Source organism: Rosa chinensis, chromosome 5, assembly GCF_002994745.2.
Source record: "Rosa chinensis cultivar Old Blush chromosome 5, RchiOBHm-V2, whole genome shotgun sequence".
Classification (NCBI taxonomy): Eukaryota; Viridiplantae; Streptophyta; class Magnoliopsida; order Rosales; family Rosaceae; genus Rosa; species Rosa chinensis.
The window spans coordinates 75,314,788-75,332,608 of record NC_037092.1 but is presented as its reverse complement, the minus strand read 5'-3'; the positions used below and the strand labels follow the sequence as shown (position 1 = coordinate 75,332,608).

The 17,821-nt window shown below is 40.1% G+C and overlaps 2 protein-coding genes, 1 long non-coding RNA gene and 1 other non-coding gene across 11 annotated transcripts; 2 read left to right on the top strand and 2 right to left on the bottom strand.

Annotated features, from left to right (window-relative positions):
- The first annotated feature begins 2 nt into the window (after positions 1–2).
- LOC121049257 lies at positions 3–4,714 on the top strand. Of its 8 annotated transcripts, none has more exons than XR_005799506.1 (7): positions 3–258; positions 351–1,278; positions 1,839–2,062; positions 2,212–2,317; positions 2,486–2,605; positions 2,928–3,250; positions 4,190–4,714. It is a non-coding gene; the product is annotated as an uncharacterized LOC121049257 (long non-coding RNA). The 8 variants fall into 8 exon arrangements; XR_005799509.1 differs by having other exon boundaries at positions 6–589; positions 1,215–1,278; XR_005799510.1 differs by having other exon boundaries at positions 6–814; positions 1,215–1,278.
- LOC112168550 lies at positions 1,437–1,528 on the top strand. The gene has a single exon (XR_002924311.1). It is a non-coding gene; the product is annotated as a small nucleolar RNA snoR69Y (small nucleolar RNA).
- Positions 4,715–6,954: 2,240 nt separating the features above from the next.
- LOC112164790 (SMR domain-containing protein At5g58720) lies at positions 6,955–11,816 on the bottom strand. The gene is made up of 11 exons (XM_024301100.2): positions 10,862–11,816; positions 10,659–10,684; positions 10,377–10,487; positions 9,821–9,894; positions 8,835–9,067; positions 8,347–8,423; positions 8,222–8,278; positions 7,913–7,980; positions 7,718–7,824; positions 7,554–7,624; positions 6,955–7,415 (listed from the first exon to the last, which is right to left on the bottom strand). Exons 1-11 carry the CDS (start codon positions 11,523–11,525, stop codon positions 7,293–7,295), a joined length of 1,611 nt encoding a protein of 536 aa, XP_024156868.1. The 5' UTR covers positions 11,526–11,816; the 3' UTR covers positions 6,955–7,292.
- A 2,831-nt stretch (positions 11,817–14,647) lies between these two features.
- LOC112165216 (inositol 3-kinase) lies at positions 14,648–16,996 on the bottom strand. Its single transcript, XM_024301668.2, has 2 exons — positions 15,770–16,996; positions 14,648–15,041 (listed from the first exon to the last, which is right to left on the bottom strand). Exons 1-2 carry the CDS (start codon positions 16,628–16,630, stop codon positions 14,745–14,747), a joined length of 1,158 nt encoding a protein of 385 aa, XP_024157436.1. The 5' UTR covers positions 16,631–16,996; the 3' UTR covers positions 14,648–14,744.
- Between the last annotated feature and the right edge of the window lie 825 nt (positions 16,997–17,821).

Genomic DNA, 17,821 nt, shown 5'->3' with positions numbered 1-17,821 from the left:
TTGTCCATGTTGAGTAAATCAAAGAGCAAAACACAGAAAAAGAAAGAGAGAGTTACGCATCCAACAATACAAGAATACTTTATGCTTGCTGGAGTTCTCAATTTAGTCGAGTATAGTTGCGATGAACTTTCATAGCAATTAATCCCCCAGGCATGCGATTTAGTCAAGTCAATCCCCTCCAGGCTCCAGCTAGTTGAACCCCGTCCAGTACGCAGAGTATTGCCCAGCCCATCCACTGGGGCTCTTCTGCATCACCAGGTATTTGGGCACTCCTGGCTACTTTCTGTCCACACATACCGGCTAGTTTTTGTTGACTGTAAAAGAATGAGGGGTTTCTGGTAATTTGGCAGCTGGTATCTTTTACTGTTGTGCTCCTGGGTATCGCACGCCGCTTCGAAGTGAGCCCAAAACCAGAACCAGAAGTTGAGGAAGGAGGAGAATCACACGGGCATTCAGATCCTGAATGGGGAAGCTTTTCAAAACATAAGCAACCAATTTCTCGATTCCTCCGGCCACCCCGAAGCGCTCTCTCTCTCTCTCTCTCTCTCTCTGATCGGTGTTGTTGTTGTTGTTGTTGTTTCAAAACCAGGTTAGTAAATTCTTCCCTGCATTTTGCTTTTCTCCGTCTCCGCGTTTGTGAATTCCGCTGAGCAAATGGCAATGCAGCTTGAAATTGTGTGGAATCGGAAAAGTTAGGAGGATTTGAGCTGGCTTGTATCTTTTTTGTTGTGCTTAGGGTGTTTTCGATTTTTCGGAAGGTGGATAATTTAGGTCTCTGAAGATTGAGGCTTGGATAACGTAGAAAGGAGGTCAGGTATGGTAGGAAAAAGAGAGTAAAGAATTATTAGTAGTTTTTTTTGAGTTTGGAAGAGACGGAGAAGGACCACAAGTGGTGTGAGTTTCTTCTTAGATGTAGTGTACCTGAAGAAAAGGATATTTTCAATTGTGGCATGGTGCTTTTGATGCCAAACCCAAGTTCTGGTAAGCGTTTGAATATTCCTTAAGATTGAAACTTTGAATGTTAGAGAGAGCCCAATATGAACTAAGCCATACTTGACTCTCTGTAACTTTGAATCGTAAAGGTTCATACTTTCTGTTTATCAAGGTGAAGTTGCTTGCTTGTAATATTGATTCAGTTCTTCTAATCTGGGGTTATGTATTTTGGAATTGTATTTTGACGTGGGTTCTTTTGTTTGTTTGGATATTTTGATTAGGCACTTTTTGAGGAAGTTGAAGGAAGTGAGGAAGAGCAATGGACAAATCTTGGCCATCAATGAGGTATTTATCTTACATTTCTGTCGATATAGTGCTTTATCTTTGAGGTCACATGAGTCTGTTGTTTAACCGATTGTGGGCTGGCTTCTTAAATTTGCTTCATGTTTGAAAGAAAAATTGGGTTTAGTTTATGCTTACCAAGAACTGTATTGCTCGTTTGTTATTGCAATGATGATAGATGTGAATCCCAGCTCATTATGAGACCTTTTGTGGTCTGGGAATATACTTTATCCACATATATCTGAGCCCAGATTCAGATTGAACAACAAAGTTATGGTTATAGTTTTTAATCAACAAAGTTATGATTAAATGCTGTGATTACTTAGTTGGAATGCCAATGCTCCAACGCATATAATGGCATGAAGTTGTGAACTAATGGCTTTTCAAGTGTGGTATGGTGCTTTCGATGCTTATATAATAGGCGCGCGGCACACATGCGCAAGCCTGCATGTTCTCTCTCAATAACGAACTTCCTTATCGTGTTTTGTCTTCACTCTTGAGGTTTTCTTCCTTACTCATTACGTGGATTCATTGACTAATGTATATTCGTTTTGTCCTTGTAGCTTTGCGTCCATGATTGATAACAAGGAACAAGGCATTCCTACAGATTTTATGATGAGCATCCAGTCACAGTCACACAAAAATGGAAACAGGGGGTCAGAGCTGCAAAAAGATGAAAATGGGGGGTCAGAATCACAGGAAGATGGAAATGGGAGATGCAAAATCTCAAATGGGACTTCTAGTACAGATGCTAAACTAGTGGAAAGCTCCGGCAGCACAACTGATGGTAATAGTCTTTCCCTCTCTCTGGAGTATGTGCTTGCTGCTGGTTCCATTTTGAGATCCTGCTTCTTCATGATTTACCTTTGAACTTTATTTTGCTTCAGTAATCTTAGCTCTGGTGGAATGATTAAATTATATTGTTCCTTATTTAAGATTGCTGCTTGATGCTTCTGAGGAGGAAATCAGAGCGTGCTTGATTGATGGCACTGTTTTATGCAGAATTTTAAATAAGCTGCATGTGTCCGGTTCAGTTGAAATGGTAGGATTACTGTTCTCATTTTTCTTTTCTTTCTTCTCTTTGGCTTGTAAACATGCTGTTGTATGATGTTTTACTGCTTTATGATTGTCAAAATATTTTCATTTCTTTAAGTTGACCTGTATTAGCTTTGGTATATGGTCTTATATGCTGTCTTCCTCATATGAACAGCTTTTGTCCTGCTTTAGGGAGGGAGTTTTGACCCTGGTTTTGCAAATGTCAAAAGGTTTCTGGTGGCTGTGGAGGAGTTAGCTAGGATTCCCTCCGTTTGAGCTTTTGGACCTAGAGCAGGTACTTTATCTGTATTTTTTTTCTTTTTTTTACTTTTTAATTTTTAAATTTATCTGAGGCATCCTGTCATTGGTTATTTCTGTCTAAATTCATGAAGCTCGTGTAACCTGGTACATTGAAAATAAGCATCCTCTTCCCTTTGGTGACATCATATAAAATTGCAGCAAAGCATCTGGTGGCCAACTTGCTTTAGATTAGTTGCATGCAGGGATGTGGGTTTAAATTAGGGGTGTCATCTACCAACTGATCATGTTCTGTTCATTATAAACCATATTGTGGTGATCTTTCTGACCAAGTCTACTGTTGTACTGGTTTTATGCAGAATTGTGCTGGCTGGATTGACCAGTACCAGTGTGTAATATCAGCATCTGTCAATCAATTGATGGTTTGAGATCATTTGCAGGGATCTTTGGTGCCAGTTATATGGTGCCTTATTGCACTCAAAACTTCATTTGATTTTGGTTTTAGGGAAGAGAACACTAAAAATGAAACAAAGACAGGAGGGGAGTTGTTGGAGATAGAATATTTAAGGAAAAATTATCATAATCAATCATTCAAGAGATACGGACAACAGGGTACTCAAAATAGCTCAAAATAGAGAAGGGACACAAGGAAATTCAGATGACTCAACTTCTGAAGTGACAGGTAGGAGATCACAGAATTGTATAAACACTAAATTGACAAATTTTATAAGTCATATTTACATATTTATTCTTATGTTCATTCAAGATCTTTTGTGATCCTGCAACTGGTATGAGTCATATACAAGCATCAATTATTTACCTTATTTAGTGTTGGCAGTAATCTTATTAGAGATTTAGGCTGTTTTTCTCAGCTTTGCTAGAAAACCTGATGGAGAAGAGCATATATAGGATAGTTATATGGTAAGGGGTTTAGCAGTATTGCCATGATGCTGGGTCTGTGCTCATATAATATACTGCACTTAAAACATTATAACTTGTGGAATACTGCTTAAGTCCCAATTGGAGGAATTCAAGAGTTACTGTGGTAAGGTTCTAAGACTATTGACTAGCTAGTGGTTTGACTGTATTTCTCTGGGATATTGTTGTCAATACTTGAGTTTAATAGACTTTGTAAGGCTAGTCTGATATACAGAGTGAAATGTTGATGAGTTGGAACACTTCTTTTCATTCAGCATGCCTCATCAAACTCATTGGAGAAATACATTATCCTGGACAAAAGAGTTGAGGACGGAATTTAGTAAATAGGGGACCTGATTTTGTTTGAGCCTCTGTATTTGTTCATGTTGTTCTCACATACAAATTTTTTTATATGTTAATACATTAGCTTTTGTTTTCTTTCCCCACCCTGTCTATAGTTCCACCAGCTCTTCTAGAACAATTGAAGCAGGGGACTAATGTGGATCTCTGTGATGTCAAGATTTTGGAATCGATCAAATCAACCAATTTACATTTAATTTAAGCCATTGACTTTTATTTTTTATTTTTTTATTTTTGCCCTTTTTCCGTTTCTTGTTATAAACTTCTTAGAGGTACCTTATTGTAAAAGTTCTTGCTTTATGTTAGTCAAATTTTTGTCTGATCAAGCAACTCTTTGCTGCAGAATGCATCAATTTGATCTGAATTGGATCCTTCTGCTGTAAATTCAGGATCTTTAAATACCTCTTTCGGATTTGGAAAGTGCTTGAGAATGCAAGACTGGACTTGTCTATGGTTTCTTACGCCTATATTCTGGGTGACTGGTTTGAGGAAGAAGCCATCTTCACCGTTGTGACTGCAGGTGCTAAATAAGACAACTGGTACTTCAGAAAATCTCCCTGCTGTTTCTTCAATAGTGCTTCTAAGGTTGCTTTGGAGTGTTAACCTTTCTTGATGTTTCGATTGGTATTCCTTTTTACCCAAATTTGCTTATTATGTCTGTGAAAATGGCTTGCACTTTTGCATTGATATTGATCTCAAACTGGGTTTTTGTGGCTTGCACTTTTGCATTGATATTGATATTAAGGTTTGTAATTTCTTGCAGAAAGCCAGAAAGTTAAAAACCCATGTTTAGTTTTTGACTTTGGAATTAGTTTGGATAGTATTTCCACTGTTTGAATATTATTTTGACTATGAATATTAACCGATAGTGGATTGTGGTCATGGCCTAATTGCTTTAGTGGTAAAAACTTTGTCTTTGACAACTGATTTATGTAGAATGATTGATATAGATGTGCATTTTCTCATTATCGTTGATATAGATGGACACATTCTCATTATCAAAATGCTCTTTGATATCAATAGACTTTTAAATTGCTTAGAGAATCAATAGACTTTGGAATTTGGTTATGACCGAAGTCGTTGAAACTGAGGTCCAAATATTCTAAATGCTGCAACTCAAAAAGTTTAGGACTAATCTTACCTGGCAGAGGCAAACCTGGCGCTAGGGAATAAAGATCAAGTTCAGTAACATGACCAGTTTGGTTGCAACAATCTGTTGTATCGTTGCTTCCCCATGAAGAAAGAAAAAGATTCAAGATTGCCCACGAGACCTTGTTTTACTGCAAAGGAGAACTTGCCTTTCCTTCTCTATGCACCTGATATTTGTGGCCCCACGCCAAAGTCCCGAAACAAATCCAAAGGGGGCTCATGTATGTGCAGCAAAAGCACCACAAGTGGATAAAAGAGTTTGAGGCACATCTTGTCCGTGTTGAGTAAATCAAAGAGCAAACCACGGAAAAAGAAAGAGAGATGTGCATCCATCCAACAATACAAGAATACTAGCTGGAGTTCTCAAGTTAATAGAAGCCGTTAACAAATTTTATATACTTGATATATATCTTAGTCGAGTATAGTTGCGATGAACGTTCATAGCAATGGCGGTCTTCATGATCCCCCATAATACGCTCACTTGGGGACATCTTACTCCAGCTGTTCTAAGAGTGTCGGCTAGTTGAACCCCGTCCAGTACGCTAAGGTCCACTGGGGCACTTCTGCATGACTAAGTATTGCCCAGCCCCGTCCACTTGGGCACTTCTGTGTTCGGTGCGGGGAAACTGAAAGTTAAGAATAGTTCGTAATTGGTCGGTAATATTTAGAATCTAAAGCATTATTCTCTCTCTCTCTCTTTTACGATCTGAAAGTATTTTCAGGAATTGAATGTCACAGTTGTGACTGCCAGGTGCCGCAGATCATCAGTGTCTTGTTCAATGTGACCCTCTGTTCTTGTACCCTTTCTTGGTCTGTATTCTCTTCCTTTGTTTCGTCATGCCTGAGATGTTCTTGCAAAAATATAAACAACCTCGAGAGTTTGAGAGTGTGAGTTCAAACATCACGACTTTGACTGTTTCCTTTGGCTGTGACTACTGACAGCCAGTCCATAAGATGTGATTGAATCACGTTTAGCCAAACGCGCTCTGTACATTTCCTACTTCAGATAGCCAAATAAATTATGCCATATGCAGCATTAGTAAAATGATTGAATTACTCATACCGCCACGAGTTACTCCTCCAATAGCAGCATTAGTAAAATGCATGCGGTAGCTTTGGGTAGTGCATAACCCATCTGTAGAGGCAAGGGAAGACCATGCAGGCCATAGGCTGCTGTTTATGACATGCTATACGCAATTTTTTTTTTTTCTGATTCCTTCATTTTAAAAATTACAAATCCCAAATCTAATTACCATAGATCAGGGCAATTTTTTTCACTATTTTTATTTTGCCACGTTACTACCGTCATACAGTAGCATTCTGCAATTTTCCACTGCATTATAATAACATTCTTCCATAGATTTGGTTTCCTGACAGTGACAGATCATGGGTATCTAATCTAACGGCCATGCCCAGAGAACCTCAAGCAAAACCTGGTTCCAATGGCAAGATGTGCTGGAAGCAGGCTGGCGGCGCGTTTTATACCTCTGCCATCGTACCTCCTCTCGGGCTGGCAAGGAGGAGCGATAGGCAATTACATTGATGTAGTAGCATCCTTTTGATACAAATAGTCCAGGTTGTCAAAGAGACATTTTTGGCGTCCTCGAACGCATCCTTTTTGCTACCGCTGCTTGTTGCAAATCCTTCCTTTGCACTTGATGAGGTTTTCGCTTGCTGGGCTTCCACTCTGATTTACGTCAATGGCTGAAGAGCTACTGTACAAAACATTACTGAATTAACTCTTCATTAGTCAAACACTCGGATGTGATGGCAAGGTTTTTTTAGCTTTAAACTTATTCCAATTCGTGGGCGCTATTTTTTAATTCCAATTCACACCATTTCTGTACATCTAGTTTTGTGAAAGCAGCCCCTCTGAGCATATTCATCACTTTATTTTTGTTATTCTCCCTATTCTCACCCTAAAAAGGTTAAAGGAAAAAATAATATTAAACGAGCCAATGGTGTATGCATGCGATGGCCTGTGTCATGTCATTAAATGTCAAGATAAATTACAGTTTTTTCTCAAGTATATACATGCTCCATAGCGTACAAAGAGCATCATGAGAAGTGTCTAGTTTCTTTAAAAAGCGGATTTGAAGTAAATCTGGACCTATGGAAAAAGATGAATATGGACACATCTAAAACCTGGCCTTGAATATTACAGAACACTATGACTAAACTAAATAGCCGACTCTATGACAGCAGACAACCTGTGGAGGGCTTAGCAACTCCCTGATGACTGACAACGAGGACCAACCCGAGGCAGGTACTACAGACTAGTTTCTGTTACAATTAACTCACTCGTCATCACTCTCGGAATCCATAAAGTTGAACTCCGTGTGTGAACCTAGCTTTATCAATACAACCCCCTGATTCTCTTCAGTCCATGTAATACCTTCGTTCTCAACAAGCTGTATGACCTGCACAACCCAAAAAAAGTGTTCTGTAAACAAAGCAAGCTCAAGTCCCAACTGAAACAATATGTTACCAAGATACCCAGGCATTTCTAACCTATTTTCCAGTAGAAATTATGCAATAGGAAAAACTAAAACCCATACCGATTGTTTCAGTTTTGACTTTCCTAGACCATGTGACCCACATCCTGTGATAACCCTGAGGAATTGAACCGCTGGACCAGAGCAACATAAGTGATTAAATTGACAGTACCTTCCAAAATCTCAGTAAAAAAAATTTCAAGGGAAATTTCAGGCAAGAAGCTCACATTGTGCATATGTTCCAAATAGAAGGTGGATTTTCAAAAGCTTCATTGCTTGTTTAACGTGCTGCCCATGCAAATCAATTGTTATCATGTTTTCTATGTCCTTGTTTCTGCGGAATACAACAATCTTTGTTACCAAACTAAGATCAAAGATATGGTTGAAAACGACAATAAATATCAACCTGGCTTTGCACTAACCTAGCTTTAAAGATTTCCTTGCTTGCCTTTTCATCAGCCTTCTGTGCCATTTTAGTCTGTACCCTCCCCTACCAAATGCAAGATAAAAGTCAGTTAATATCTCAAATTGAATGGAATTTTATAAAATAATGAGAAAACAGATGCCCTAGCCCTCTAGAAAACACTCAAATGGCACATAAAGGGAATATTGCCATATATTTACAAATGATGCTTTACAAGTGACCGACAGTGTGATATGGATGTCTCAAAATGTATACCAATACGAACAAAAGAATGAAAACACTAAAAAAATCTAATACAGTCACAGACCTGCTCAGAAAGATAACCTGCATGCTCCCGTGATCCCTTCGAATATGCTGTAGCAGCCTGAGAAAATTGCGCTCGCATCAGTAATTAAAATGATGAATAAAAAGAATGTGCTAAAACCTCATTACCTTCTGATAGTAGGACTTCATTAAATCCCAGTGCTGGCTTGCAGTCACTCTAAATGCATGATATTCATCTCCTTTAGCTACATGTAAAATGAAAGAAATAAAGACAAAGGACATATCTACAGCTTGGCAAACCAACCAAAAAAAAAAAAAAAAACCGATCATTAAGAGGAAACAAAAAAGAATATAGCCTATTTGTGCTTTATCAAATCTATCAACGAACTGAAGCCTGAACCAAATCTAGTGTTATAAATATGAGAAGGATTTGGCGGTTTCAATCCGTCAAGCTAATGAAACAAATATAATCAGTTAATCCCATCCAATATTTTTTATGTTTACTATACATATTTAGATATCTGAATTGTATGTACATTTAAAGGTGCTGCTATGACTGAAAAAAGTGCTTTTATGACTCAAAAAGTGCCCTTACACAAGTATTAGTACAAGAGAAGAAGCATGTACAAAAGGATTCTGAGATTCAAGTTCAATACCCGAAGTGTCTTGTTTTGCTTCTGCAGAGCTTGATGTGCCACCATCAACTTCAGGTCCCAATGACTGCAACTTATTCACTACATTCTTCCAATTCATAGCTTTTGGTTCATATTCAGGAGTCTTGGAGATGTTAAACAAAGATTCCAACACCTTTTGAGGGAGATTCGATTTGGTACTACTTGGGCTCATGGGATGATGAGCTTCTGAACTAGCAAGCACCTCCGCATAATTCCTGAAATGAAGGAAAGGATTAAGCTTGTGGGATCATGGTCTACACCAAACATTATCATAGGTTGGAATCAAAACTGAAATTGAAAACTGAAATCTAATAGAGGGGACTAAAGAAGATTCTAGCCATGTCTTTACATATAAATGGTATATGAAATACTGACAACCATAAGTAACTTATCATGAACATCCAAATTGAAACCACATGTATATAGATAAATGTTCGGCGATGATGGCATTTGATTTGAGAAAACAATCAGATCAATTGTATCTCTTCACAATACCACACCTGCGAACACAAGAAAAAACTAGAACTCATTAATAACAAGGTACACCAAATTCACAGGCTCGGCAAGAAAATATGAACATGGCCAGTTATGGTCTCATTCAATACTAAAGTTTTTGACGTTTCATTTTTAAGGAAATATCTAAACATGTTTCTGTTTTTGAAAAAGAAGAAACAAACAAAAAATTGTTCTGCAGTGAATATCTCTGATGCACGATAGCTAGTGTTCCAATCATCAAAGTCCTACGCTGGCACAAATCAACAGAAGCAAGCCAAAAAGAGAAGGGGATGCGAAGAAAACCCCAGAGAGTACTGATTTCACTAAAGTTCGCACAACAAGAATACCCAAAGATGGAGTGGTTGAAAAGGAATAACTTACGGCCATAGGCTTTGAATAAAATAACAAGTATTTAAGATAAAAAATAAAAATAGGAAAAAGAAAAATAAAAAAATCAAATTGGAATAATTTACCGGTGAGCGTATCCCGAATACCATATATTATCCTCGGATGAATAAGAAGTACAATCAGATGCCCTATCTGTCAGCTGTCACAAAACAGCGTAATCAATGTACAGCAGTATAGCACAAAACCAAATAATAAATATTAAAAAAGAAAAATATATGGAAAAAAAAAATTAAAAGCCAAAATATGTCTAAACATAATTAGGAAAGTGAGTGAACTACAATATAAGGCACAGTACTGTCACTTACTAGTCTCTTACACAGACAAAATAAAAAATCTCAGGTTCAGGAAGACATTACACTACATTACAACAAGGGAATAACTACACCCAATTCTAAAAGAGAAAAACAAGGATATGAACAAATTGCTCTACATCATGCTTCACTACAGCACAACCATAATAATAATAGCAAATCAAACAGTGCCAGCAGTTTGCTTGTGGGCTGGGCTATAAAATGTGCGTGTGTGTGCATCCTGTCAAGCAAGATACATCATCTGTTGAGCCATCTATGTGAGATAACAAAAACATTGCGCAAAACTAGGCCAGAAAATTATAGTACTTACAGAGTCAAACTGTCCAGTGGAATATCTACCATTTTCTTTATAACTATAGTTAGAACTACGACCGGGCTGTTCAGACAAGGACGAAGATACCTCAAGTAAGCAATCCAAGGCCTGGAAAAGCATATATATCAACAAATGATTACATCAACAACACATGGTTCCAACTACTGAACTGTTCAAATGATGTTAACAAAGTAACAGCTACCCGGACTTGGAAGAAGAAAAAGAAAAAAAGAAAAAAAAAAAGAATGAGACATTCCCATCTTACAATGCTCTTAGTACCTTTTCAACATCATACCCACACTGACCTGCAAAAACAAACTCTATGGTCATGCAACAGCATACAGTACATACTATTCCCAAAGCAAATCATTGCAACCTTACACATTATAGCTTTCTCTGCTTAGCTTCAATTGGTATGTAAATCCCACTTCATATAACTAACGATTCGAATTAAGAAATAATAATAAACAGTGGCCACTTACAAAGCACATCTCTAACAACAGCCAAGTTGAGCTCAGAGTCATCCCCAAGCATTGAACAAAGAAACTGTTCAGCTTCCTCTTCCCCAGCAGCAACTCCATTTTTTAAACCACTGAGCTTCGTCATCCTCGACCTCACATACTCTTTGCCCAACACATTTGAAACCGTTCCGGCCGACGCAACCACCCTCTTCTGCTTATTCCTAAAACCCCTCTCGCTCACTAAATTCTGAACACAACCCGACTCAAACCCCTCGGACGAACCCGACCCGGAAGTCGAGCCCGCATCAGATCCGGACACGCCGCTGGACGAGGAACTCGTGAACGGATAGTCGGAGCCGGTATCAAAACCGGAAACGCCGCTCGACATGGAGCTCGTGAACGGCTCGTCGGAGCCGGTATCAAAACCAGAAACGCCGCTCGACGTGAAGCTCGTGAACGGCTCGTCGGAGGTGTCGGCCAGAGACTGGACCAAAATATCGGCGGCCTTGTCCGGGTGGCCTTTAGCTTCGCGAAGCGCCGAAACGGCGTCGTCGACTGAGACCGAAGAGAAGGCCTCCGTCAGCGCGGCCACGGCCTTCTGCTCGGCGTCGTCTTTGGGGGGAGCGGCCGGCTTCGGATCTGCCGGCGAGCTCTTCTTCCTTCTCCTCCTCGTCTGCTTCTTCATCGTCAACGATAATGACAGCTAACAGACGGGAAATGAAAACGATAACGGAAACAAAACCCTAGGATTGATGAGAGAGTTAGGGTTTCTGAGAACTGAGGGAAAGGGGTGGGATCAGATCAGAAACCCTAAGTTTGGAATTGAAGGGGGTTGGAGATGGAGAATTTGAGAAGGGCGGTTAGCTAATTTGGGGGATTCCGAAAATAACAGGAGGTGGTGGTCGTGGTGGTGGTTGAGCAATGGTTGTGATGGATTCTTACTTTTTTTTTTTTTTGCCCCTTTCTCTTTTGTGTGGACTCCGAGCCAAAAATTTAAAGTGAATTGACTTCACGCGATTATAATGGTGCGTGTGGGGCCGGCTCAAAGCTAAATCATTTGCTGATTGGCCTCTTTTGATAACACGTGGCGGGGTGAAAAGATTTAAGCTGATCATTTGGAATTTTGGATATTTTTTTGCTGACCTTTTGACTCACCAGTGCTCCTGTTTAACTTTTTTTCTTTTCTTGGTGGGATTGTTTTGTGAGATTGATTTTCCGATTGGCTAATGGAAAAACAAAAGGCAGACCAATAAGAAAAAGAAAAGGAAACTAACTCACTTTTTATGCTTTAATGAAATAATTGACGAACGTACTAAAAAGACTAACGGATGCTCATCGAAAGAACAATTTTTAAGAGACTTTGAAAGATAAGTGAATCTGACAACTGAAAACAAATGTACAAAATTAAGTTGTTATAATTTCAGCATTTTAATTTAATACAAGTGGTTGAGAAACATTTGACTCTCGCATTCTCTTAAAACTATCCCTTAGATAAGCAAACCTGAATAATACAAATTTTAGTGGTTTCTCTAAAAATTTATGAGTACCAAAAAGTGTTTTTTGTGATAATTCAAGTACCATATAGAGATTTTACGCCTGAAGTAAAATAATCATTTGACGGATAGTTGCTAGTTTATTATTTTTTTTAAATCAATAATAATAGGGTTTTCATTCACTAAAGCCAGAACCGCACGGATACATATCAGTCACTGCTCATAGGCAAGTAAGACGAGCAATATGCTAGCACCACTCACTACTACAGATCAATGCTCACTTATTCCAAGTGAGCTTATAAACTACACAAAGGTATAGTAAATAGGCTAAGTCACAAAACAAAGAAACTTAAATTTTCTCCCTGCCCTTCCCTCTAGGGCTAGGAGGCTTAGTAAGGTACTCAAAACAAGTGGCTTGTGCAGCAGCAATCTTCTTTGATTTGGGTGGATTTTTATTTTTTAATCCCAGTGGCCTCCCTCTCTTCTTTGTTGGCTCCATAGTAACTGCCACGATCGGCTCCTTTGGCACCAGAATGCTGCCTGGGACTTCCAGGAGTCCTAGAGACCTAGCTGAAAACTTAGTCGGGAAACATGGGGTCTTCAACTTCTTTGTTGGAGCATCATGCATATCCACTTGTTTGAACAAGTCCGAGAGCAAAATCTTCAGCTTTTTGGGATAGGCCTCAGAGGTGGGAGGGAATACCCTCTTCTCAATTCTTGGCTCCACCTTGGCAGGAACATCTGTGTCACTATCCAACTTCTCAGCAGATTGCCCCGTATCTTTATCATAGTCAATGAGAACCGGCACAATAGGTTCAATCCCAGCATTATCATAAGGATCAGAGACAGGGACTAAGGCCAGTGAATTATCCATTTTTTTGGGAAGCAACTTCTCCCGCAGTATGATAGGTTTACGGCCAGGAGTGTCATGACTAAAAAGAGCCTTGTTGACTAGTGGAAGGACCGGTGTTTGTACCCCTTGGAATCGAAACATGTCGTCCATGAATGTACCTGCATTAAAACTCAGCGATGGAGCAGTGATCTCCACTCTCTTATCAATATTGGCTCGAACCCCAGTATGTATAGTATCCACCCCACTAACCAGACACCGATGCCCATCATGCATCAGAAAATGGCAGGAGTTGCACATACCTACCAAGTTTTCGAAGAAGAATGAGATATCTGCTTCTATCCCCGAAGCAAGGCGGAGCGTTTTCTGCGTAAAGAAGGGTTTGGACAATTCATGAGCAACTCAAACCCTAACTTTACCCACAGTGTCGAAAAGTTTGTCATCCATCTCTAAAAACTTTCCCGCTACATAAGCAATAGCTTGGATCATATCTGGGTCCTCAAACGCAGGTGGCATGTTGGAGATCCTCACCAGAAGAATAAAGAGTTCATCTTCACCGAACTGATCGGCGACATGCCATCATATTCATTCATCACAATTGGGGCATGGTTAAAGAACCATGACCACCACGCAACACCTTGTTTCGATCACGTTGGAGGTCAAAACGAGCACAAAATGGTTCTGCTCTCTCTCTTGGATCTTAAATCCTTTATTGAGCACCCATACTCGTCTGAAGAATCGCCTGATGTCGTTGAGGGCAGCAGGCTGCTTTGCCAAGGGTTTGGCCAGTAGGTAGGATTGCCGAGGACGGCGTTGTGCACCCCCAGTTCGACGAGACAGATCGATAACTTCATTGCTGGCTGAAGCAAGAGATGCCGCAAAGGAGGCAGTGACATCCTCAATGGACACCATGGAGGTGAGGAGATCACAGGAAAAGCAGCCGGCGGCCGCCGTAATCACTCTTAGGGTTTGGATGCGTGTAGAGAGAGAACACCTTTTCTTTCAACGATAAAGATATACGGATAGTTGCTAGTTGCTAGTTGCTACATAGTTGTTGTGTTTTAGTCATATAATGCAAAGAAAAAAATAGTTTAAAAAATTAATTGCAGCTCACGAGTACTATCATTGGAAAAGTTGTAGTCCATATCTTGCTACATATCTTGACAGGTTTGAGTTGGATATTTATAGAGAAGTAATTTTATACAACCGATTACAAGAAAGAAATACCCTTGAGAGAGCTGTCTCGTCTGTTTTATCTGTGTGGGCTAAGGCATAACCTAAGCTGAAATCCGAGCTTGTCAACTTTGTAAATTTTGTGACATGCGCAATCTTGTAATAGGCAAACAGCCTGGGATTTTTTTTGGCGAAAGGCATTTCCTTTTCTTTCTGATCAAAGCAAAGTTTTGGAGTGACCTTTGCCGTTCTACTAATGTCTAAAGATGCAGGGCATCCGGGGGACATACAGGTTGCAATTGCGCTATGCAAACACATTTCTACATCAGACATTATTTGATACAGTAAACGATACGAGGGAGAAAGTTTGAAGCTACTCTATCACGATTCATTGTTTACCATCCGCTGTTCGAATTGGCTCCTCGTAGACGGAATCGGGTAAAAGTTTCGGCTGGGTTGTGAAATGGGGGAGGACATTCAAACCCTGCTCCACTGCTCTGGAAGGAGAATTTGGCAGATCCCATTCACATTCACGAGGAAGGCACCTTGGTATCTGTTTAGCAGCTATGAGGGATGCATGAAACTGTTCATGTCCTGCTACATTCATAAACCTGAACTTCTCGTCTTTTCTTTCGTGGCAGCTGATACTCTGTACCTTTCTCTTCTGCACCTCTTCCTGAACTCTCTGCAAAGATACAAGGACAAAAAGAAAAAGATATTTGTCAAACACTACTTTATCAGCTTACAAGGACTGAAGAAGTTTTATGTGGTACAACAACTAGGAGAAGAAATATACAGCAGAATAAGCGTGAGGACAAACATGACCACATAATCAGAGACTTCTGAGCTGAAATCACCTCTTCCGTAATGAGTAGTATACTTGTAATAGTAACTTTTCTTCATTGATGCCCATATTCTAAATTTTTCACAACAACCTTTGCAGAAAGTATCAGCATATGTACAAAACTGTAGCATATACCAATGTATACACAAGGCATATCGTAAAGACTTCTCTAAGAAAAAACTGTAGCATGTGTATAAAACTACCATCTAAGGATTGCATAACATGGTATCCCATTATAGAAATGCTTACAAAACAAGGTATCTCGTAAAGACTTCTCTAAAAGAACTTATAATTCATGACTGTTATGAAGAGCAGCATCACAGAAAAAAGCATCGGGTGATGCACTGTTTCAGTAGCCTAGCTACACGATCCAGCCATTGTAACCACATCTATCTATAAGCGCAAAGGTTCATCAATTCTAACATGTCAAAATGCAGTTAGTAGTAATTCACATACCCTCATCACTTTTGAGCCATTAAACAAAGCTACAGCTATAACTAACATCACTGCTCAAACGAAAACTAAAACAACTAGGAACAGAACATTGGTAATACAGAATTCAATCTCACCTGTAACAACCTCAAGTCGAACTTGGGCAGTCCAATTTGCCCCACAGTCAATGACCCAAATAAGTTCCCAAGCAATGCAGCATCAGGCACAGCCAACCCATTAACAAGCCCCGCAACAAACCCACCGAGAAAACTATCTCCGGCACCGGTTGGATCAACCTGGCCGGTCGGAAACGGCCCCACTTCTACTTCCCCATCTCTCCAATACACTCTACACCCACGCTTCCCATTCGTCACCACAACACAACACACCTTCCTGACCTCCTCCACGTCCATAAACAGAGCCTCCTCCGCCGACGCCTTTATAAACCCAATTCTGGGCAAGAGGTGAAAGAACCCACTATCTTTCAAACCCACAAGCTTCACAGCTCCATCAACCCCATCAAAAACCCGAATCAGAGCCTGAATGTCCACAAACACAGTGCTGCAAATCTCCAACAGTTTCTCAACCGTCTCCACCGTAATCTCACCGCCGACCCCAACCGCCATTCCGAAATCAAACCTGGATTCGGGCAGATCCGAGGGGCGAATCGGGTCGCAGGCATTGACCCGCTTCAGAACCCGATCCTGCTGGCCCTCCCCCTCGATTCCAGAATCAAAATGCGCGTGGAACAGAGTCGTCCTGCAATCGGGTACCACAATCGGGTCGTGGTGGACCGAGTAAGCAAAATCCGACCCGACTTTGGACACCAGATTGTAACTCACGGACACGCCATCGAACACGTTGGAGATGAAAGAAGCGGCCCCGCCGAGCGTCTCGGCCAAAACGACGCCGTCGCGGATGAGAACGTCGTGGCAGTAGTTTCCGGCAATCAGGCACCGGCGAGGGGAGGAAGTGGGCTGGGTTCGGTTTCTCCCCATAAAGGGTTTGGATTGGGATTGGTGATCCGTCGGTGGGTGTTAAAATCATGGGTGGGAGAGAAGAAGGGGCGGTAGGGTTAGAGAGGGGTCATGGGAGAGAGGGAGAGAGAGAGAGCTATTTAGAGAGGAAGAGGGAATGGAAGAAGACAAAGTTGGGTTTTGTGTGGGAGGGCATGTGTCACGAAAAAGAAGAAGAAGCGGGCCGCCGCAGAGAGATGAATATGTGAGCAGAGAGAGAGAGAGGTATGGAAGAATGTGAGAGAAATGAAGGAAGGAATTTATAGAGTGCATGGCAAATTGGCAATGGTTGGGAGGAAGTGAGTGAGATGGGGGGTGGGTGAAGGTGGTGGTGGTGACTGATAATCCTCCTCCGTCCTTGTTACTTTGATACAGTCCCATCGGGAATTGTACCTCTGTTAATTTTGTTTAATTAAGTTTGATTTTATACCCCTCATTTTTGATTTTTTGGTTTTTTAGAATCTGGACAAAATAAGAAACATTTTATTTAAACTGAGAGAAATGATTCATACCAAAAGAAAAAAATAATGATGTACAGATTAAGGGGAAGTAGACCAAACCTCTTAACAGTATCAAGTTGAATGAAACTAAGAAGAATCATATGGTCTCGATTATAAAATTTATAAATGAAAGATTGAGTCATATCACACCACATCAAACCCGAAATAGTTACATGATCCCCTAATGCATCCGTTGCTTAATTCTTTTCATGAAATTGCATTTGATATTATATAATGCAAGCAATTATCTCATTCTACAAAGCAATTATCTCATTCTACACAAAGTTGCCACTAACTTCCGATCTTCTCAAGTCTATAAGATTGTCCTTATACATGATTTGGTTGGCTTTGTCTCCTTTTCATCCCACAACCCATGGTGGTAATTTTTCATTTGATAACTCGAAGTCAAAGTTCTCATTGTTGTATATCACATTGTTCCGTTCTTTAAGCACATAATTACATGAAGAGTCTCAAAACACTTGAGAGATAACTATTGTCTTATCAACAAGAATTCCGCAAACGCAAGCTAGACTCCTCTCCATCAAACGCAAGGACAATAGTTCCAACCTCTGCCTCTCCCTCGATAGAAGACCCTAAATTCACCCTTCTCAATCTCTAATAATTTCTTTTACATCAGATGACACATTATTTGATAAGAATTCTACTCACGAGT